Source organism: Numenius arquata, chromosome 15 (genome assembly GCF_964106895.1).
Source record: "Numenius arquata chromosome 15, bNumArq3.hap1.1, whole genome shotgun sequence".
NCBI classification, from domain to species: domain Eukaryota; kingdom Metazoa; phylum Chordata; class Aves; order Charadriiformes; family Scolopacidae; genus Numenius; species Numenius arquata.
Window position 1 is genome coordinate 9,815,690 of NC_133590.1, and position 23,064 is coordinate 9,838,753.

At 40.3% G+C, this 23,064-nt stretch overlaps 1 protein-coding gene across 1 annotated transcript; it reads left to right on the forward strand.

Annotated features, from left to right (window-relative positions):
* Positions 1–457: 457 nt before the first annotated feature.
* LOC141472292 (pancreatic lipase-related protein 2-like) lies at positions 458–23,054 on the forward strand. The gene is made up of 13 exons (XM_074159207.1): positions 458–487; positions 11,093–11,141; positions 11,909–12,063; positions 13,617–13,742; positions 15,176–15,310; positions 17,114–17,222; positions 17,859–17,975; positions 18,054–18,176; positions 19,059–19,177; positions 19,889–20,018; positions 20,297–20,408; positions 21,318–21,485; positions 22,991–23,054. Exons 1-13 carry the CDS (start codon positions 458–460, stop codon positions 23,052–23,054), a joined length of 1,437 nt encoding a protein of 478 aa, XP_074015308.1.
* Positions 23,055–23,064: the final 10 nt, after the last annotated feature.

The following is a 23,064-nucleotide window of genomic DNA, read 5'->3' on the forward strand; positions in this document are numbered from 1 at the left end:
GGTCAAAAGCAAAAATGAAAATCTTTGTGCATTCCCAACACTTGTTTGAGTTATTCTTCCAAAGCCAAAGCTGACTGAGGTTGGAATTGCCTCTGGGAGGGTACACAATTGCTCGCTGACCTATCAGCAAATATATCTACACAGACTCCCTACAAAACTTGTGGCTCTTTTCTGCTTTTCTACTAACTTTGTACTTTCAAATAGTCTCCAAACTGCTTTAAGCTATTCAGTTTCCAATAATTAGGAAGCAGAAGTTGATAGCATGCCCAAATCTATTTTTATGGCACATTTCCAAGATAAAACAGAGCCAAGAATCTGTTCTTTATCTTTCACTATCAAAGATCTGAAAACTTCCGGAAAGAACATGCATCATCACCAACCCTCGCACAAACAGAGCACGCCTACACTGCTGTGCTGCAGAAAAACACAGCTCTCCTCCCAGCTACCGCAAGGTCGGATGGGGCAAGTGTCTTGCAACACCGGAAGCGTAAGCAATATGTGAAAATACAGGCTGGCAATGGTGTCCGTCCCCTTTTCACCCTTTTTTGACACTGGGAAAGCTTGGGACCAAACACAGGAAATGTCCAGAGCCCTAGATGGCTAGTTTCATTCTGAGACACTGGTCTGTACCCAGGATGGTCACAGCCATTTTTTTATTGATCTAAACATTCAAGAAGATTTGCGTTTGCCTCTCAAATCTACAGTTATTCCCTTTTGTTTCATCTGCTTCTTTCAAATAAGTGTAATATTCTAGCATTAACAGGAGATCGAGCATTCGGAATAACAGACTTCACCCTCTTCCCTTTAATTCTGCCTGTTACTTGTAAAGAAAGTCCGTCTGTCCCTACCAATTCCTCTCTGTCTTCAGTTCCTGTCATCGTCGGCTCTAAAATTCTCCCCTAGTGTTACTACCTTTAAATGATACTATGCTCCGTAAGTCTCCAGCTCACAAACCCAGAAGTTAACATTAACTTTGCTTGCTTTAACTGATTTAATGAGTAGACAGCATGTATTATGGAAGGTCATAAATATTTATCATTTTGAAAATATTCCCTTTATTGTTGTTGTGCAATACTAGGAAGGATACACTAAGGCAAGTTGGTTTTGTCTCTATTCAATATAATATTTGTTCACTTGACCAGAATGAACACATTGGAGTTAGACAACAGAAATATCAAGAAAGTCTTTTATTCATGGCTCTGCCACTCAGAGACTAAAAGGTAAGATTCTCCAAGAAGGTGAGTGGTCTTTGTCTGTACGTATTAGCATTTCTCTGGGGAATAGAATACACAAAGCTACTTTCAGATGACCTCCATCCAAGCTAAGAAATTCATTAACCACCTTCAATCTAAAATTGAAATGAGAGAGAAAAATGTTGCTTTTACAATTTTATTCAATTATCTTTCTTTGAAAGCCTTGGTAATTTATATATCGCTGCACTTGAAACACGGTTGCTGAGATTCCTTTGGAGAACATGATTCTCAGTGAGTGTTTTGATCTTCTTTTTCCTACCTATGTGAAGGCCACTACTATCAGAATGCATATTTGTCCTTGATAATTCTTAAGCTGACACTTATAAAACCACCTGGGTGTGTTCACTTGCATATTGTCAGAGGCAACTGCAAAAGCCAGTCTTTTCTTACTGCCCATAAAAACCTACTGTTCTTCTTAAGACATAAAACCAGCCCCAGATAAATTGACCATTCTTAAAAGGAGCTAGACCTCAAAACCCTACAACATGGGCTAGAAATTCTCTTTACTATTAGTTCTGACTTGTACTGGTTTACGTTAATTTAATCTGCACCACAGGGTATTCCCTCTGAAATACACAGACAGTGAAACTCTGTGTTGAAAATGTATATGGTCCCCCTATTCCGACCAAGTTGCCACTTATCAACATACAGAGCAGACCAAAAAGCAAACTAAAGAAGATAGTAAACTTCTTGCCGAATGCAGTTTTCAGCTATTTGTGTCTATTTGTCCCCAGAGGTACTCTTGCAGGCATGCACTTCTGTTTCAATTTATACCTGTACTGCTGGGGGAGCTCGGTGGCTCTGTTTCAACTCTCTCACACAAAGAACTAATGCTATGGGAAGCACAGCAAGATATTTGAGCACATCCAGCAATCCCAGTCTTCTAAAAAAAAAAAAAAAATAATTTCAAAGGGGTCTGATTTTCACACAAAGATGTTCAGCAATTTCTGAAGATGTTTCATCATTAATAGAGGCACCAGTTTCACTGGCAGCCTTCCATTTAACTTACATGCCAATACTTTGACAAATGGGGCACATGACGTTCCTTATCTCTTTTCTGTGGCTACATCATCTGAGGAGATACAGGTGCCCATAACTGCTGCCAAATTTCCATCTTCCAGTCAATGAACATAGACTGGACTGTAGACAACTTCTTATGAGCTTGATCTGTTCTGTCTTATCTGAAACTACATATGTGTATTCAGCGTAAGCAGTAATTAAGTACGAGACCCAGTCACTGACTAGCCACTGCTTCCTCCAGATTCCTCTGAGACTTCTTTCTAATGATTATCATCATATATGGCCGTGGCTTGCACCATTTTACCAACAAGAACCAGACCCAGACCCAAACATCCATGTAGGTGCCATGTGCTACAAGGAATGACAGACACTCTTGACTTGATTTTTAAAATGCCTAGCAGGCTGAGTGCATTATGTATAGCTCAGCATATGGAACATATTTTTAGTGTTATTTCTGATATTATATCTTCTCTGAAGCAATGGACGTATCTCAAGACCACAAATTGGCTTCTTATATGAACTGTAGATTCAACCCAAGCTACTTCCTGCCCTTAGGCCCTTGAGTGACTCCTGGTATAAGGATGACAGTTGGTCTCATACAGTTGCCTGAACAGGCGATTATGGCAGCACCCATCCTGCAGACAGCAGTGGAGGGACTTGAGGTCTTGCTCAGGAACTGAAAGACCTGGGTTGAGACATTGTTGTGACCCAAAGATGTGGGTTGTGTGATTGTGACCCACCCAACCTCCAGAGCACAGAGGGAACCTGTGACTTGCATGATCGACAAGTCACAAAGCCATTACAGAGAAGAAGATTAATGACATGATTATCACCATCCTATCCTTCTCCTCCTGACACAATTTGAAGGGGCTGTGGTTTCTCTGCTCTAAGCTGATCACAATATTGTCAGCAGATGCCAGTTATATTGAGAGCAAGCCAACCAATGAAAGAGCTTGGTACAGAGACACCTCAAATGTGAATCCCACATGGCCCAAGAGGACATAGATTAGTCAAAACGGTATTGGGCAGACAGAGGTTGAGTAACTTCAGTAGAAAAAACTAATAAATGCTCAGGCACCTATATTGTCCCAAAGTTTTAACACAATTTTTCTTACTCCCCACTTTTTAAAAGAAACTATCCCACTCTATATAAGAAATATAAACAGGCTTGATTATATGAAAATGTACAAGGATTTGCTTGACAGGGCACGTACGTCTGGTAACAGGTAGATGGGGACTTCCAGCAGGTGACACAGAGCAGCGAAATGGAGCTGCTGTTCTGAACTTCCCCTCAGAGGAGGCTCAGCCCATTGCCTGTAACAGGAGCTTACAATAACCAGCTAACTCAGGGAAGCATTTCACGTTGACTGTTATGAATGGTACACACAATAACCCCTCTGAGGGCTAAAATGGCCTCATCTTGCTTTTCTTCAAACTTTTAGAGGTGAAAATTTTGATGACTTAGATATGACGGGAGACAAGAAAAGGCAACATCTGCTATATCCAGCAATAAGGGTATCATTCTTACAAAGGTTCTCACCCACCCACACAAAGCCTATAATTAGACACGGTGTGGGCAGGTCCGCACCCACCATCGTGGGACTGATTCCAAGTGAAAAGAGCCGGTAGCAACCAGGATTTGACAGGGAGCTGGCTGAACAGAGCTTGCAAAGCAGCAACCCTTCCTGCCTTCAGAGTGGTAAGTGGCTGAAAACTTGGTCGGGCTTTTGGTCAAGTGTCCTTACCAACCGCTGGTTGGGACTGGAGGGCTGTAAGGACTCCTGCTTAAAAGCAGACACAGGCTGAACGGTGTGGCCTGAGTCAACAGGCAAAAAACAAACAGCAGCACTCAGAGGGATCCTGAGGAGACCCTGGCAGCAGCTACAAGGCTTTAAACTTTTCAATTCCAGGAAATCCCAACAGGCGATGAGAATTTCTGGGCTGCGATAACGCAATGCAGCTACAAAAACAGAGTGGATTCAGTGGGGCTAAGGTAATTTAAGACTGAATACATCCCTGTGTTTTTCAAGGAAAAACAAAATGACAGTATTTGCACATGGAATTTGGACTATTTTTTTTCTTTTTTTTTTAAAAGGGAAAATGCATGATAACACAAATAGCTGAAATGAAAAATGAGGATAAATTAGGCTAGAAAATCAAGCATTATCAGGACACTGCAAGTTTAAAGGGAGGATGGAAATGGGGAAGAATTGCGGAGCTGTTATACAAAAGGCTGTGGCAAACGAGATGTATTTTGGTAGACTACCATATGCAGAGAAACTTGAAAAAGTCAGCAGCAAGGGTTATTCTGCACTTTAGAAACGGCAAAAGGAAAATAGTGTTGGTCTTAGAGCTGACTAAATTTAACAGTAGCCTAATTGTGAAGAGAAACAGTGAAGATCCTGCTGGAAAGACAGACAAGTGTCCAGATGGTGGCTGCAAGTCAGATGAAGGCTCCCTAGTTGGCAGAAAATTGGCACAGCCACTGTCCAAAAGTGAATCACGTTTGTTGTTTTCTTTTTTATGATGCTTTTACCCAGACTAAATGATCATAATTGTCACTGTAAATTTAAACATATGAATACAAGTGTAGGGTCAGGGTGAGAACCCTATTGTTTAGAAAATCAGAGCAGATACTGCAAAGGTTCTGAAGTGGGAAGCCAAAGACTTGATATTTAATAGGTTTTCTTTACTATAATCTCACAATTTCTTTAAATTGTTCACCATTTCTAAGCAATTGACCTAAACACCTTAAAAGCCCAAATCTTACCGCATCCTCCGACGATGAACAAATATATATATATATACACAACTTTGCATACTTACTAACCTTTTATTGGAACACTTCCCACATTAAACGCCTCAAGAAAAAAAATTTGCATCACTCTTCTGAGCCATTATTTCAGGTTAATGACCTAGTTCACTGTCTCAGATTCAGTTTAAGAGGTCAGTAGATACTCAGAAAACTCTGTTACCCAGACCAGACAACATATGTGAGCCCTGCCTTGCCTTGGTTACTACTTCATATTGGGTGGTTTGGAGAAGGAAGTCTACAAAAGGTCCTGGACATCTTTGCTCCATTATGAAACTGATTTATCTAATGTTAAATTTGTGGGTTTCAGAGTTATACAATTAAGACCAGTTTCCTCCCAAGAACTTCACTGTCCCTAAAAGCTGATGAGCCAGCAGGAAAGTAGACTGGGTAATGCCAAGATGCTCTTTCACAAATAATCACTCATTTGTATTGAAGCAGAGCCAAAGAGCCTTCATCCAGAAACAGGACCTTACTCTGGGCTGTTTATGGGGAGGAGCTGGAGATGAAATTAAGGCTTATCGATTATGCCAATGATTCTTGTACCTGAATTGGTACACCATGTCACCAGCGCTTTGTCCAGTACTGTGCACACCAGTTTTCAGTATTTGATAGCTTGGACAAATAACTGTGCCTGAGCTACTGAATGGGGACTGGGCCTGGAAAAGATGGTATTCTTTGTATATGCATGTAGAATAGGATGGACAACCTCTATGAAACAAACCAAAAGAATTTATAATGTACTTTCAGGTATTTGCATATCGGTACATATGTACATGATCCCCTTTGTGAGGCCTAAAGATACTATTGTAATATTTTTTTTCCTTAGTTTCTTTTACCATTTTGGGTAACATTACAGTGCTTGGGTGTGCAATTAGCAAGTGTTCTCTAAATGCCTCAGGCTCAAAGCCATGCAAGATTCTGCTGAGAGAACACAAAATTTAACCTGACTTCTATACACAAGGTTTATACGCTAAACTCTGGATGGATTCTTCTCCTTTGTGTTGCCTTTATACCCTGTTAACTGAGCGCTGTGCCAAACTACTGAAAAATATGAAAGGCTAACATAAAACTCTGGAACGACAGAACTGACATAAATATTCTCTGTTTAAGGACAGTGTCAGTGCAGGAAATGTAGGTAGTATGGTTGGAAGGAAAAGATGGGAAAACCCCCCATAAACGGTGAAAATTAAAAAGACTTTGAAAGAAGGTAAAGAACTTAAACTTCAGTACTGAAAGGCAAAAAGCAGACTTGAAAAATCGGAAAGACGGAGTAAGACTGCAGGTACAGAAGATGCCATGGTTCACTCTGTTGACAGACAAAAAGAGTCAGCACTGCAGATTGTTACTGCAGAAGGAGCTCTTCCTGCTCTGCTACCGCTTGCTTTGAACATAATGATATTAAGAAAGGCTGCCGAGGTGAGCCTTTAACTTCCCATTTGGCCTCTTTGAAACACAGGATGAAGAAGTGGAAGACAAGGCCCAAGTCTTCCACCCTCATCCATTCCACTTCTCACGGTCACGTTAAAATGTGATAAAACTCCATCTTAAAACTAGCTGCATTTTGGCCTGTGACTCCAGCTGGATGGCTATGTCAGGACAACATACTGGACTTCATATTTTCATGGCTAGTTCTTGTTCCACCACTACTGCTTTGTTTAAGTATCACTGCTCCTCTGCTGGTCTCAGATTATATCTTTGGGGAACAACCATTTACACTCTGAGCCTTCGTACTGCTAGTCTAAAAGAAGAGTCCTCTCTTCACTTCTGTGCTCTGCACTCCCTCTTTTCCATTCTCATGATTATCCAAGAAGACTTTCTCTGAGCTTTCTCCATTTTATCAATAACCCTCTTGAACTGTGCATGCAGCACCAGCGAAACCTCTGTATTCTTTAAAGAATAACCCCATCTATCTATTGAATACAATACATAAACTTGAAAATACTATTCTCCCAGCTGCCTACGCGGAAACAAACACTAATAAGTTTCGTGGCACTTCAAAAGTCACTAGTAATACACTAACAAGACTTCAAAGGCCTTTTGAGTCACTGCTTCTTCAGATGTTTATCTCCGTTGTGTATGACATGCAGTGCGAGAGCATTTACTTTCCCGAACAATAAAAACATTCGTGACCTGTAATTTTTATTTACTAATCCATTAGTCTAGATGTCAGTATTTTTTCAGTATGAGCTCATGCACAGCAATACCCGTGTTGGAAGCTGGCATGCAGTGCAATGCCAGGAACCGAAACCCTTATCAGCAATGATCCATCATGAGCCGTGAGTAACCACAGGGTCAAAAAACACAGCTTAAGAACATGAGCACAGCTTGATCATGATCTGATGCGATGGCGCACAGTAGCAGGAAATGTATTAGTAAATCCAGGAGTTACCTTCTCGTTCTTTGCCGTTATAGCCCGAGATGCAATAATTACTCAATTTTTAATCTACTTAATCCATGCATTTAATTTTTAATCTACTTAACTGTTGTAATAGTGCATGTGTATCATTTTAATTTCTTAACAAAAATATCAAGTAGCAGAGCAGATCTTATTAAAATCTGAATATCATGAGACGTATAATGTTGATCTTACAAGGGTGTCATGTTAGTTTGTTGTGTCAAGTAACTGAATTCAATTACACAACTTAATCTTTTAACGTTTGTTCACAATTTTTCTTTTATGACTGAATATTCTGAGGAGTGTTTCATTATTCCTTCTCAGGCTGATATTGTACTGAAACTCCAGAGGTCTGAAATTCCTCAGGTCATTCATCCTATTTTTTTTCCCTGTTAGCACCCCAGTTTTCTTCAAATCATGTCTCTGGAATTTTCTTACTAATCGATAGCTTAAAAAAGAATTATCAATACGTTTTTTTGATAGCTTTTGATTTTTTTAAGGATCTCAGCTATGAGTTACCGAAGTCCAATGATTTTAAATTATGTCATTCCAGCAGCTGTTCTACAGCGAATCTAGAATTATTGTCTGAAAAGATTATCACCATGAATACTTTTTCTTTTCTGGTGTGAACATCAGTTGGTTTTGGTAAAGGGAGAAAAAGAAAAGTGTGAACATTTCACTTCATCACCATCATAGCTTTTTGCTCCATTTTATCTAGTAATGGACCAAAAACATTGCAGCCTTTTAATTCTTCCATGCATGAAACATTCCTTCTTAATTCACAACTTAATTCTATTGGCCATAAACGTACATGTTGCTATTGGCGTTCCCTCATGAAATCTGTGTGACTTTTAGCTATTAATTTCCAGCTACTAATATTCACCTTTTTCATTCTCTTGTATTCTTCCAGTTTCTTTCACTTTACCAAGTTGCCTGAAGGTTTTTAATCTCTTTTTTATTACTTTTTTTCCAGCATAAAGCTGCCCAATCTTTACTAAGGAAAACTGCGGCCATTTTGTATGCGGTTACTACTCACCAGGGAAAGAGATAAAAAGAGTGATAAGAGAATGGTGAGTAGAACTCTTAGCAGATAAATAACGTATCTTGTTTTAAATTAAAAAAAAAAATGCAATGAGTTTTTTAGGTTAAAAGTGCTGATAATGAAAAACTCTGAAATTTGGGCTTGCTTCTCTTGAACAGACTCTGTGTGTGTCTGTGCACATGGCCTGAGGAAGATGTGCAGGTACATGTGTGGGACTTAAAAATACACTGTTGACAGTCATTACACAGACTTTCTCATATCTCACAAACCATCCACTAGTGGCCCATGGATCACAGGTTGAGCAACAGTGTCCAAGATGACTTGGTGGCCTATTGCGAAGGATAACTACTGCTCCGGTGTAGTTTTTATACATTAGGCTGTCGGTCTATGAATATTTGCAATTATTTATTATTTTTTTTCCCTGAGCTGAACCGGAATTTGGAAATATTTAACACTGTGTTTGCCTCAGAAGCATGCGTCCTCTGTCCATTGAGTATAACAATTGAGCTCAGCACTCAGCAGCCATCCTACCAGCAATACTGGCTGGGCTGAGGTGACATTCACAAACAAGTCATTCCAGTTCCTCTTGTTCAGCACTAAGCTTCTTAAATGCCCAGTGAAAGAATTTTCCCCCATCAAATTGTATGCTGCCTCAAATCTTTTAGAAAGGCATAATTTCTTAACCTCTTTGCAATATTTTTGTCATTAAGTTAATATAGACCAATATAGGAAACCCACCCACTAAAAAATTGTCTCCTAACCAAATTATGCCTCTCAATTACCAAATGAATCAGCATTCCATTAAAAAAAAAAAAATAATAATTTTTTTTCATCTTCTATTACTTACCTAGCTACATGTTAATTTCTATTTTCTGCCTTCAAAGGAAGAACCTCTGATAGGAAACTACTGATCACTTTTATTTGGCAACAACCTCCCACATTTTCTAAAATGGTTACTCATTAGCTGCCTTTCAGATTTTGGGTCTGAAAAGAAATTACACTATCCTTCCTGCTGTAGCGTTCCTAACACTGACTATACATCTCCTGAGTATGAAAGCTCTCCGTTAAACATAAACAAATCCTTCTGAGCTCGCCAATTCATTTGATGAGTCACATCATCTGCGATTTTCCTGCACTGTCATCAGGTTCTCATCATGATGATGGGTACTTCTTGACAGATATTGCAGCTGAACAGAGGTGCTCCTTTTGGATAACAGTTAGGATCTCTCTGTTCTTGTCTGTCACCAGCTGCTTAGAATAACTCTCAATCCTATTCCCTCCTAACTGTTACTCACTGGTAGACTTCCTCTCCACTTTCCACTCTCCTCAAGCAGCTAGTTTTCTTCTCTGTTAACTACACCAATGGATATATTAAACTTGCTAACAGAATTGTATTTCCAAGGAAATGTCATGATTCCTCTTCAGCTCTACACTTTGCAGCTCTGGCTCACTGCTTAGATACTCAGCCTTGCTCCTCTGCCCTACCATATGAACGACGAGCTATTACCACAAGGGTACTTCAGAGTTGAATAGAGAGTGCTTAGATATACACTCTCTGCACTCTGACCTATCCCATTTGGCTTGTTTAAGAAACCATGTCATTACAGCCAAGTAACAGGACCTTTAAGATCATCAGGTCCAACTGTAAACCTAACACTGCCAAGTCCGCCAGTAAACCATGTCCCTAAGCACCACGTCTACCCGTATTTTAAATACCCCCAGGGATGGTGACTCAAGCACTTCCCTGAGCAGCCTGTTCCAGTATTTGATAACCCTTTCAGTGAAGAAATTTTTCCTAATACCCAATCTAAACCTCACCTGGTGTAATTTGAGGGCATTTGCTCTTGTCCTATCACCTATTACTTGGGAAAAGAGACCAATCCCTACCTCGTTCCAACCTCCTTTCAGGTAGTTGTAGAGAGTGATAAGGTCTCCTCTCAGGTCCTTTTCTCCCGGCCAAACAATCCCAGCTCACTCAGCTGCTCCTCATAAGACTTGTGCTCTAGACCCTTCACCAGCTTTATTGCCCTTCTCTGGACACGCTCCAACACCTCAATGTCTTCCTTGTAGTGAGGGGCCCAAGCTGTTGAACACGTAGACTTTATCAACTTAGAAGTATCACTGCCTTTCTTCTACCACACCTCCCACCTATATCCTCACAGATGGCAAAAACCAGGACCTCATGATCTGATTCACTCCCTCAGCAACCTGCATGCAGTGTTGGCTGTGCGAGAAATGCAATGAACAGCAAAACTGAGTGGAGGCGAAGGATCACCTCCCTCCTCCTGCTGGCAACACTCTTCCTAATGCAGCATAGGATGCTACTGGCTGCCTTTGCTGCAAGGGCATTTTGCCGGCTTATGGTCAATTGGTGTCCACCAGGACCCTCGGGTCTCTTTCCGCAAAGCTTCTTTCCAGCTGATGGGTCCCCAGTGTGTACTGATCAGCGTATGAGGTTATTCCTCTTCCGGTGCAGGTCCTAGCATTTCTCTTTTATATTAAACTCTTTTAAAAAGGACAAATCACTCTAAATAAAATGCTTAACCTGTATATTCAATTTGCTTTAGGTGGTTGGAATGTGGATTATTGCGCTTTATCTCCTTGGCACAGTAGCAGGTGAGACAATTTCTATGAAAACTACCACTAGACGGTGAACTGAAACGAAATAATATTTCAGAGATCATGACTGGTATTTTCCTTTACACTGAAGTGGTAGTATGATTTGTGTGTCATTGTATGACAATGTCAATTAGTGTGTATAGAACTAAAGCAAGAGACATGTCTCTAAACAAGAGACATAACTGTGCTGAAAATTCACAGAGAAATTCAGGGTCAGGTGTCCTACCTACACGAGCTGTCTTTATATGACTGCTGTGTACAAAGAACAGCTCAGCAACAGGGTGCTAAGCACAACAGACAGTGCTAAAACATAAAAGTTGAGCATGTGAGCAAGACACCCATTTGATCTAGAAAAAGCTACTATATTGAAAGAAACAATCATTTCATTCACCGTGCAAGGTTACTGCATAGATATCCTTCATTCCTATGAGTAGATACATGATGTTTTGGAGAGGGAAGCATGCAGGACCTGTCCTAACAAGCACTTCTTACAAGACTTTTTTTTAAAACAAGTGGAATTAATCCTTTACAAGACTAGAAAATGGTGTCTGGGTCTTTGCTTGGTTTATCCTCAAATTTCTTAGCTCTCCTTGCGTTACCTGCCTCAGGCATTATCCACTATGGAAACAGGAATGAATCTCAGTTTCAAAATAAATCATAAAACGAAACACTGAGTTTTCTGCTCTTCAGACTGTTGTAGTCTCAAATACATCACCAAGCATAAGAGAGTCTGACTTACAAACTAATTGCTTCTTCTACTCTAGGTAAAGAGGTTTGCTACCCCAGGATTGGCTGTTTTACAGATGACCCACCCTGGTCTGGGGTACCGGGGAGACTGCTGACAGGTTTGCCTGACTCTCCTGAACATATGAACATCAGCTTCTCCCTCTACACCAGAGAAACAGGAAATACCTCACAGGTGACATTTATTTTTAACATCAAGAACTGACTAAACCTACAAATGTTTGTTAACTTGTTTGCCTGTGATGACTGATGTAGACATTTTAACAAGTCAGAATAAGCAGACAGTTTGAAGGTACAGTAATGAATGTACTTTCTGGTAAAGCACAAAAAAACCCATGTTATGCATGAACTGTAGGACATAACAGCTTTCCCGGCATTTTCCAGCACAAGGATACAGATTATGGCAGACCTTTCGCATGCATTTAGGTCTCTGAGGAAAATTCAAGACTCGTTCAAATAAAGAGCCTTCTGCATATTCAGATAGGAGAGCAAATGCTGCTGTTTTACAAGGAAGCTAGCTAGGAATATATTGTAGCTTTTAAAACGAAAAGACAGATTTTATGCAACTTCTAAACCCACATCTCACCTTGAAATCTGAGGAATTTTACACTCCCACTTGTGCCTCTGCACCCTGAAAAAAAAAAAAACAGAACTACCCAAGGTGCTTTTGCCCTGAAATACTGAGAGCAGTGTGGAGGAACCTGTAAATTGGGAGCTGGGACAATGTCATTTCAGCAAATGCTTATGAAATTGCTAAATTCCTCTCAGGCTCCCAAACCAGGTGTCCCCATGATTAGGACTCCTCTGGCATGAACTACGTTACCATCACTGCCCTTGCAGACATCATTGCATACAGAAATCCTGGTTGCCACGCTGAGAGTCCAACTCAGGCTCTCTAAGGATGAGAGGTTATACCTGTAATAAACTTTTACAATCTGCAGAGCAGGGACATGGGAGCACCCAAGATAAATTCAGCAGCAGGTTACTCGGCACTTGTTGTTGACAAAATAAGTCAAAATACGCCTCGCACCACTTCCCAGCCACTAAGCTTAAATGTTTCTATGTTCTAGGACACAGCCCAAACTCCCCGAGCTCACATCACAGACCCTGTATTTGTCTGAAAACCATAGACAGTCAGATATCATTCTCAGAGGAAAAGGAAAAATACAACTAACCAGCTTGCAGCAATGTGTGAAGATCACCTTCACCCCTATTGCACACCGTTCTTGTATGAAATTCTTTCAGCCTTTCTGGAGCAGCTAATCACAAAAACAGGCACAGAAACATCACCTAACCAGGAAAAAAAAAAAAAAAAAAAAAAAAAAGCTGTTGCTCAATGCAGAGCAGCACACCAAAGCCAAAGGTCAGGTCAGTAAAAGGGCAAGTTGAACCAGGAGATGTGGAGCTGGTGGGCTGCTCCCTGGAGAAACTCATCCAGCTCAGGCCAACAGGCATTGTGCGACACAGTGGCCCTTTCAGGTTGCTTCATATTCCACATAAGGATATTCTTCCTCCATTAATCAAAATAGATAGGAGCAACAGAAACCACATGGGCACAACTTCTTTGGAAACCATAGTGGAACTGAGAAAGTCCCTGCATTCCAAAAATCACTGACTGTCCATTCAAAGTAGTCACTTGAGTCCTACAGAGGGGATGACCTAGATGACTTTTTTTTAATGTTTGAAAGTATGAATAGATAAAACTTTTTTTTTCCCCTCCCCACACAGGTGATCTCAGCGATAAACTCATCAACCATCCAAAAGTCACATTTTTCATCACGTAGAAATACTTCCTTCATCATTCATGGATTTGCCAGCACTGGAAAAACAGGCTGGGTGGTAGAAATGTGCTTGGTATGAGCAAGTATCCTCTGATTTCCATCAGCAGTTGTAATTACAATCTGTCAGTATCCTTTAGGTGCTAATGTTCACCTTCCATCTTTCAGTCCATTAGGCAACAGCAGATACCCACCAAGAAGTAAATTTCACAAAAGGCAAAACGTTCCCACTCTGGAATAGTCAAAGTTTCTTGGTCATATCTGACATTATGCTTCTCTAGGGAGTTTCCATCCCCAAACCCTACAGATCAAATCAAAGCAATAAACTGAACACAGATGTCCCCAGCCTCAACAGCAGTGTCAGAATATGAGATTAGACACACCAATTCACCCCTTCTCCCATTAGGAGCAATTGAACCATCCTTCAGTCAAAAACCCTTCCTGAGTTGGAAAGATCATTTCAGTCTACAAATACTACTCCAAGTCACCGCTGTTCACATGGAATAGCTACCACAGAAATGTGGAAGCTACCACAGAACCAGCAGAGCATACTGTGTTGACGACAGCTGTGGCTCTGATAGATAAGCAAAATCTACTCTTGTTTCTGCTTCTTCCACACTTGCAGGGAAAAGGACAAACTAGAAAAAGACTACCTCTGAATACTAAGTAGCAGATCTGCAGAATTATTTTTGTTCATAAATCTGTGAAAACTTTTGATCTAGATTATTAAATTTCCCATTTTTTTAGTTGAAAGGAAATGGCAATTCTGCCTCTCCACACTACAAACTTTGTTTATGGTGCCTACAGGAGAGGACGGAATCCAGGATTCAAGGCACTGTCACTTCAAGCTTCTGTTTTCCTTGTCATTCACTTTCAGCCATTTACCACAGATTAATTTTTGTTTCTATTCCTTGTTCTTTCTCAAAACTTAACTAAGCCTTAGTCACAGACAGCTATAGCTGCAGACTTTGAATATAACTCTTCCAGTGGAAGAATCACTGATCTCTCCAAGACAGTGACCAGTACCAAAGTGACCAATGCATTATCTTTCTTTACTGAAAATAGAAACTTTCCACTCTGCTCCAATCCTTTCCAGTCTGCCAGGCCTTTTTCACTTTTAATGACACTTGGTAAATAAGTTTAATTCCTATACTATTCAGTTAAACTACCAACATCCCTCAAAGAAAGACACATACTGCGCATAGCAGCTACTGTGCAGTTGTGAGCTTTTCCAAATTATTTCAAATAGGTATAAAAATGGCTTATAAAGTTAAATATTTTTATTACAGTCTTTCAGAGTTTATACTTTTGGGATTAATGGCTTGTTATATTCTGTTTTGTAAGATGTTTGTTTCAATGTGGCACAGGCTACAGTGAAGAGTCCCATTTAGTAAAGAATGAGAAATTCCATTATTATATTACCATGAAAATGTTTATTCTGATTTAAGTTGAATCTCTGCTTGTTACTTTATTTCCTTAAATACTTTGCTTTATGTGTTCCCACATCAGCTGTTACTGGAAGTAGAAAACATCAACTGCATTGCTGTCGATTGGAAAGATGGTGCAAAAGGCACCTACATCAGTGCAGTGAACAACATCCGTGTGCTTGGGGCTGAGATTGCTTATTTCCTAAAAATCTTACAGGTAAAAGCCACAGCTTTACCACCTACAATTCTTAAGTGGATGTAGTGGGGTTATGATGCTGCTGCTTTGATTTTGAACCTTGTCCAGTATGGTCAGCCAATGCTTCAGGAAGAGCTGAACAATGTTGAGAAAGAGCTAATTACACTAATTATCAACTCTGTAAGGACTTCTGACAGCCACAAAAGACACAAATTAAGCTAATGTGGTAGAAAAGGGGTGCCAATTAATTAAAGACCAGTAGGTGGCAACATTTCCATATGATGATACAGGCAAGAAGGCATTCAATGGAAATGAGGCAAGGCCTAAGAGTTCAGTGATGGCAAGTTTTGCCAGCTTTTGTTTATATGTGTGCTGTAAGTAATTAGTATCTCAGCTCAGCATCATTGAAACAAGCAGGAGCTGGCTCACTTGACAATGTCATATTTGCTGTCTACAGGCAAGATAAACTGTCCAGTTGCCTTCTGGTTGTGAACTTCATGTTCCTGAAGGCAAGCGTTCACATTTAAACATATAGCACGGAACTGCTCGGTTGCAAAGTTTAAGAGAATCAGAATTTTTCCCACTGACTTCAGAAAGACTCATGAGTACTTGAAACTGCTGAAAATCAGAATCCTGCCTGGCTATCGACTTAATCCTGATCAGGAGGTGTTCATCTTACAGGGCTGCAAGAGGTAGCTCAGAGACCACAAAGCAAAGTGTCAACTTTGCAAGCACCTGAGTATCAAACACTTCCCCAGAATCTCCTGGGGTACAATCTACAGCTTCTACCTACAAAACTGATCTCTAGCCTCACATGTTTGCCTCCAGATCTTTCTTTTTTGTGTACAAATCCCAGGTCATTTGAATATGGGTTCAGTTTTTCATTTAATATCTCTGTTACTGCACCATTTGCAGTCTAGGCCTCTCTTTCTTCCATTACCAAAAAAAAAAAAAAAAATAATGCAGAAATGATCCTTAGGCTTTCTTTTCTTTTCCCAAATTTACAAACTTCTAGAGTCTGACTTTAGGAAAAGTTAAGTCGCATTGTAAATGGAAGTACTGCTGTAAAATGTATTCAGAGGAATCTGCTGTCTAACAATAAAGGCAGACAGGCCAATACTACAGATCTTTTTTTCTCTTTCGGTACACGCATGACAAAACACACCCTAGTATAAAAACCTCACACAATTAGCAACCAATCCTTGTTGTCTTTGGTCATTGAAAAGCCCAGCAAATCCCTGAAAGAAAGGTGACACCTGCATACAACCTACACACTGGTTAATCTCCATTTCCACCTCCAAAGCACGTGTAATATCTCAGCAGTGCAGGTCTTGTACAGGTGACACTTGGCAAAGAGGAGAATGAGTGTCACCCCACCTAAGCTTGTCAGTGAAAATATTATTGAGTGACAGCATCACATATTTTAAGACAACATATGGAGAATAGGCATATGATAATAGGGCTCCATAATTGAGTAAACAAATAAAAAGTAAGATCATTTTGATGGAAGATGAAATTAGGGGCTGATCCAAATGAGAAAGAAGGTTTGCATTTTGTCACCAATGGTAACTGACTATGATAACCATATGCCAACACTACAACAGGGCATCCACCATCACTAGGCATTTAAAATTCTAGATTAGATCATTTTCTGTTAACTCTTAGTGTAATTTAAACAATAATTAACTCAAGGAACTCACACCCTGCTTGCTATGCAGGAAGTCAGTCTAGATGTTCCCAAAGGCCCATAATGTAAGACATCCTCTTTGACTGCTATTTAAAGCTTGCGTTCTTGTCTCCCACCACCATCACCTTAATAATAAGAACAACTTCAGATATCTCCTTCGCAAAATTCATTTAATTGGCCACAGTCTGGGAGCACATACTGCAGGAGAGACGGGAAGAAGGATGCAAGGCATCGGGCGGATAACAGGTAGGCTGTTCACCAAGGTGCATAGCACTAAAAGCTAAAATAGTATTTTCCTAAAGGAAAGAAATTGTAACACACTGTAATTCCAGTCTGTAGACTGGAATTAAGTTATTGTTAGTGCTGGAGTCACCTTGTATGAGAGCAGGCAAACTTTATGCTTCTCTGAAACAAGGGTAATTATTACATCTTCTTTCTCTGATTAGGTTAAAAACTCTTTAGTGGAAAACTTTAGTGGAAGGACATAGTTAAATGTTTGTAACATCACTGTCGTTCATTGGGTTAGATCAAGCCCTATACAAAGACAAAGCAACATATCAAGAGTCCTCAGTTTTTTCTATTCCTAAAGCTTTACAGGCCGGTAATAAGCTCACAGGTAATGAAGTGCCTCCCTCATAGTAATACGATGCCATTATATAGTTTATTAGAATATATTTTACTTCTTTTGTAATAACTTTGCAGAAAGGTTCACAAAACCATATTATTGCACGTTTTTTTCAGTTTAGCTCAGAATTCACATCATTATTATTCAACATGCTTGTGTACTATTGAACATGTGATGTTGTAAGTTGGCAAAAGAGATATTAACACGTGCAACACCTCTCTCTTCCTCCCTCAACCAATAAATGTGGGGGTTTTCAGGCTTAGACCCTGCTGGGCCCTATTTTGAAGGTACTCCTCCTGAGGTGAGACTGGATCCTTCAGATGCGAACTTTGTTGATGTTATTCACAGTAACGCCGCTCACTTTCCTGCTATAGGTAAGTGTTCACGTGCAAATAAACATCTGCAGAGATGGGCACGTCACCAAGACACTGACATCATCACCTGTATCTCAGGGCTTGGAATATATAACACCAGCGGTCACCTTGACTTTTACCCAAATGGAGGAACTGTGATGCCTGGATGCACCGATTTAATTCCAGAGATGAAACAAAGTGATTTTGAAGCTATCATTGCAGGTAAACATACATTCCCAACATGCATAGTACTCTATTTTTGTTCAATCCTGAAATGTGAACTGTGATTTTTTTTTTTCTCCCAAATGTAACTGTTTGTTTGGGAGAAAACAACAAAACGAAATTGTTTTTTGCCTATTTACTCATAAGCAAGGAGAGAAAATAAGAAACAATAAAGGCTGGATCAGAACACTGTAGGGACAGGAGGTATAACACAGGCCTAAGCTTTGCTTCTGTAATTTGAAATTGGACCTGCAGGACACAAAAAGACAGGGAACAGGGAGTCTGCAAGTCTAACACCCCGACAACATCAGCAGGGGGTTTTCTAGGCTGAGACAGGCCAGTGTCACGATCAAGCCTGTGGCATGACACCACCACCTTCAGTTTCTTGCAGATGCTGCAAAGAGCATCCAGCACTTACAAGGCATGAATCAGGCAAAAGCACTCAGTGATTTCACGTGCCTCACCTCTCCACCTGAGGCTTCTCTCTCTTCACAGGCTTTGGAGAGGTTGGTAGAAGGCTGGTGGATTCTCTTTTCTCTATTAAGACTTTTAAAACTGTAATTAAGGTCATCTCGCTGTGACATCTCATATATACATACACATACATATATATATATATATGGCTGTCTTCATAAAAGGGACTATTACACCATAGCAGACCAATGCATCTCACTTGTAATCTTGGGGTAACTGGCACGCAGTCCTCTGGATAAAACAGACAAAACCGTAACTTCTATTGCAACTAGAAATGTGTAAATTCAGATGAAAATTTATTACAAGACAACGCTGCTGTTCTGTGCCTCAGCTGTTTCCATGGTGAGGCAAATGCAACACTTGTACAAGAGGTTATTTCATGGATGCTCATAAACTTTGTTCCAACAGACACTACAGTCATTGGGGGGTGCCACCACTCACGCAGCCATGAGTTTTATTTCGAAAGTATCCTCTATCCCTCTGGATACCTCGGATACCCCTGTGAAACGTACGAATCCTTCAAGTCAGTAAGTATATCAGCCCAGGAGTGAGCGAGCAGGTCTCTGCACTCATGATAGGTCCCATGATACGCACAGAGCACTTGGATGATGGTGGCTGTGCTCTCACAGTGTCATTTGGTAGGAGGAAATGTAGAAAATGAAGCCTGAAGCACAAATTATATCACCAAATAGGAAAAAAAAAAATTAAAGCCTGTGCAATTCTCACCCTAAGCCTTTAAGCAAAGAGCTCATAAGTTAGATGTATCTACCCTACTAGTTCCTGGCTGGAAGAAGAGATATTTGGAGCCTCCAAAATCATTGACTCTTCTCTAATTTACACTGGGCACTGATTAGAGCGCCTAAATAAACACACTTATGAACAATGGTCCCCCCCACCATCCACATTATATTGCAAAGTGGATTCAGGGAAATTACCCTCCCAGTGGAAGGGCAAAATTGACTTATATTTCATCCTAGACCGTAGCTGAAAAAAATATTTGGACTAGGAAGTTTCAGACCATCATGCACACAGGTATTAAACCTGCTCATTCCACGCGGGCTCAGTATGCATGGGTGCAGGAACTGTTACCTGTCAGGTTTTGGTGGTAAAGTATGACAACATTGAGCGTTGCCACAGATTTGCAAGATCATAACAGCATCTTGAGCCTTAATTTCATCAGAGATATGACAAAAAGAAAATACTCCTTTTAAATTAACTGGTGCTCTTATTTTCCCTAGGGAAACTGTTTCCCATGCCCCAAGGAGGGATGCCCAATGATGGGGCACTACGCTGACAGATTCCCAGCCAAATTGAAGAGGGTAAACCAAAAGTATTTTTTAAATACAGCAGCAGACCTACCTTTTGCTAGTAAGTGGAGGAGGTTTGTTACAGTTGTTCATGTTTGGAAAGTGATTGCCTTGACATGATTTACAGCCACGCACTTCTGTTGCTTCTATAAACAACTGCTAACATCTCTGACAAAAAAAATTGTTACTGCAATTATCAAAATTCAAGCTCACTATGCTAGCATTAATGAATTCCAGTTAGGATAAAAAAAAAACACAAAAGAATTTTCCAGTATATTAGCATTTTTAGATCTCTCACATCAATGACAATCTATTTTTATTTTGCTTCTCTTTATGCAGCTTGGAGGCAAAAAGTATTTATCAAACTGTCTGGTGTAAAGAAAATGAGGGGGGACATAAACCTGGTTTTCCATGACACAGAGGGGAACAGAAAAGAATATGAAATTGCCAGGTGAGATAAATTAATATTTCCTTATAACATTTAATGCTGCTAACCTTAATCTACACGTTTTCCACATATTTAAGCAGTGCAAACACCTATTCTGTGTTGCAGATGTTCTGCTTAACATCAGATATGAAGAAAAAGTCATCCCATTGATAAGGCCTATGAGGGCAGATGAATGGTTGCAAAAAGGACATGGAAGTGACTTCTATGTGTCTGTGGACAGCCAATTCCATGAATTACGTGACTTTACGATAAATTAGGAACGCAGTTTGACAGGAGAAGTGCTGTCTTTCTCTGCTCTTAAAAAAGAAAATACACATCTGGAATGCACATAATTCAGAGTGCTCACCCATTACCTGCAGGCATTAGCACTACGGCTCCCACAGTAACTAGTGTGGCGTCACACGTGGCAAAACATAGTCACCCCACGTGCTGACAAGACTCTCTGCTCTGCCCGTGACTTGCTGTATGTTCTCATGCAAGGTCATCCTATGCCTGAACTCATCAAATTTGCAAAGTGGGGCTTTGGTCTTTCTCCGTAGACCAAAGGCCCAGAGAAGTTCCCAGCTCATCTATAAAATCCTCCCCGATAACCTCATTTGGAGCTCTCCATGCAGCGACACCTGCAAAACCCAGCACACGCGGGCGCTGGAGGCAGTCCCAACCTCACCCTGATCTTCCAGTGGTCTCCCACCACATGAGCATTTAAAGTTCTCAGTGTTGTTTTGCATCCTCTCCCTGTTCAGAGCATAACACCCCAGAGTGCTCGTCCAGCAACAACAACCTGCGCTGTTGCAAAAAAACAGCAAAAGTGCAAATTTCTGTTATAAGAAAGGTGAAAACCCAAATCTTGTGGAGAATGTGATTTAGTTGAATAACCTCTGAACTGCATTGCTGTCTTCATTCTATTTGCAGTGGAGTCCTCTCTCAAGATGAAGTTTATACAAAATACCTTGACGTTGAAATTAATCCAAGAAATACCAAAACAATTGAATTTCTCTGGAATAAAGCCATTTTCACTCTGCTCTGGGCAAGACTGGGAGCAGAAACAGTCAATATAACTCACGGAGAAGATGGACGTAGGTACGTATGTCCCCTTTACAGGTCAGAAGGAATGGGAAAGGGGTGCAAAAGCTCTGGGAGACAGAATTGAAAAATGGTCTCAAGCAATTGGACACGTGGCTTGCAATCAACAATGTGAATTTCAGCAATGACAAGGACAAGATATTACACATTGGACAGAAAAATCAAATGTTTGAGTACAAACCAGGGAATAACTGCCTGGAAAGGAATACAGCGGTAAATAATTTGGAATGCAAACTGTTTTGCCACAGCAAAACAATTACAAACCAAAATAAAGCAAGTCTCGTTCCCAGGTGCATTACCAAGAGTATTGTATTGTATAGAAGATCCAGGGAGTAATTATGCTAATTGGAATAACTGGGGTGAGACTGTAACCAGAAGCAGGGTCATTTTCAATTTTGGAGAGTATTCTTCAGGAACGATGCACACAGCCTGAAGTTCAGAGAAATAACAAAATAACAAAAGTGGTTTAGAAAACAGGATCTGTGTAGAGCAGCTGAAGAAAATGTGTTTCTCAATAAAGAAGAGCCTGGAGATAAGCATAAAAACATGTGTGTAAGCTGGCTGTGAAGGATCACAGTCAACTATTCCACGTACCTACTGGGTTTAGGTCAAGGTTTAATTGATGTGTTTTGCAGCAGAGGAAATACAAGATCTCCAAGGGGAGACCTTATTGCTCTCTACAACTATCTGAAAGGAGGTTGTAGAGAGGTGGGGGTCGGTCTCTTCTCCCAAGTCACAGGCAGTAGGACAAGAGGAAATGGCCTTAAGTTGCTCCAGGAGAGGTTCAGATTGGATATTAGGACAAATTTTTACACTGAAAGGGTTATTAAGCATTGGAACGGGCTGCCCAGGGAAGTGGTTGAGGCACCGTCCCTGGAGGTATTTAAAAGACGGGTTGACGTGGTGCTTAGTAGCATGGTTTAAGTGATGTTTTTTTATCAGGGTTAGGTTGATGGTTGGACTAGATGATCTTAAGGGTCCCTTTCAACCTAAACAATTCTATGATTCTATTGGGTTAGATATTAGTAAAAAAACAAACAAAAACACTTCCTTATAGTTTGGCATTGGCATGGATCATTTAGAGACGCTGATGAAATCCCTTTCAATGTGAGCTCCTAAAAAAAAAAAAAAAGCTGCAAAGCTTTGATTGGGACAATCTAGTTAAGTACCTAGCCTAAATAAAAGGAGCTTAACAAGCCCTTCTGACTTTTTATCTAGAGCTCTATATTTGTGAATCTAGAGATTAATTTTATTCATGTATTAAAACTCTAGTTTTACAACTGGTCCCCAAAAGAAGGAAATTCACCTTGTTACTGTTAACATGCAGACCCTTGTTACTGTTAACATGCAGACCCTAATATTCTGTACCACAGGCTTTTAGGAAGTCTTAAATGGGATTATGGATCAAATTTGCAACCCTCAAGGTGACAGCTGACAACCTTTTATTTTCCTTTGGGGTGGAGGGGAATAAATCTTGATTCAAATTTGTTTCCCCCTGCCAGCTCAACTTTTTGTGGTCATGGAACTGTGACATATGGAGTTCCTCAGTTACTTACACCTTGCTAGAGGTCACCGA

Bases quoted from the DNA above. Each gene is read 5' to 3' on its own strand.
- LOC141472292 (XM_074159207.1), top strand. From the start codon at position 458: ATGGGGCAAGTGTCTTGCAACACCGGAAGC. The intron at 13,743-15,175 runs GTATGAGCAAGT...TTCCCACATCAG, and splicing joins GGGTGGTAGAAATGTGCTTG to CTGTTACTGGAAGTAGAAAA. The intron at 15,311-17,113 runs GTAAAAGCCACA...CTTAATAATAAG, and splicing joins ATTTCCTAAAAATCTTACAG to AACAACTTCAGATATCTCCT.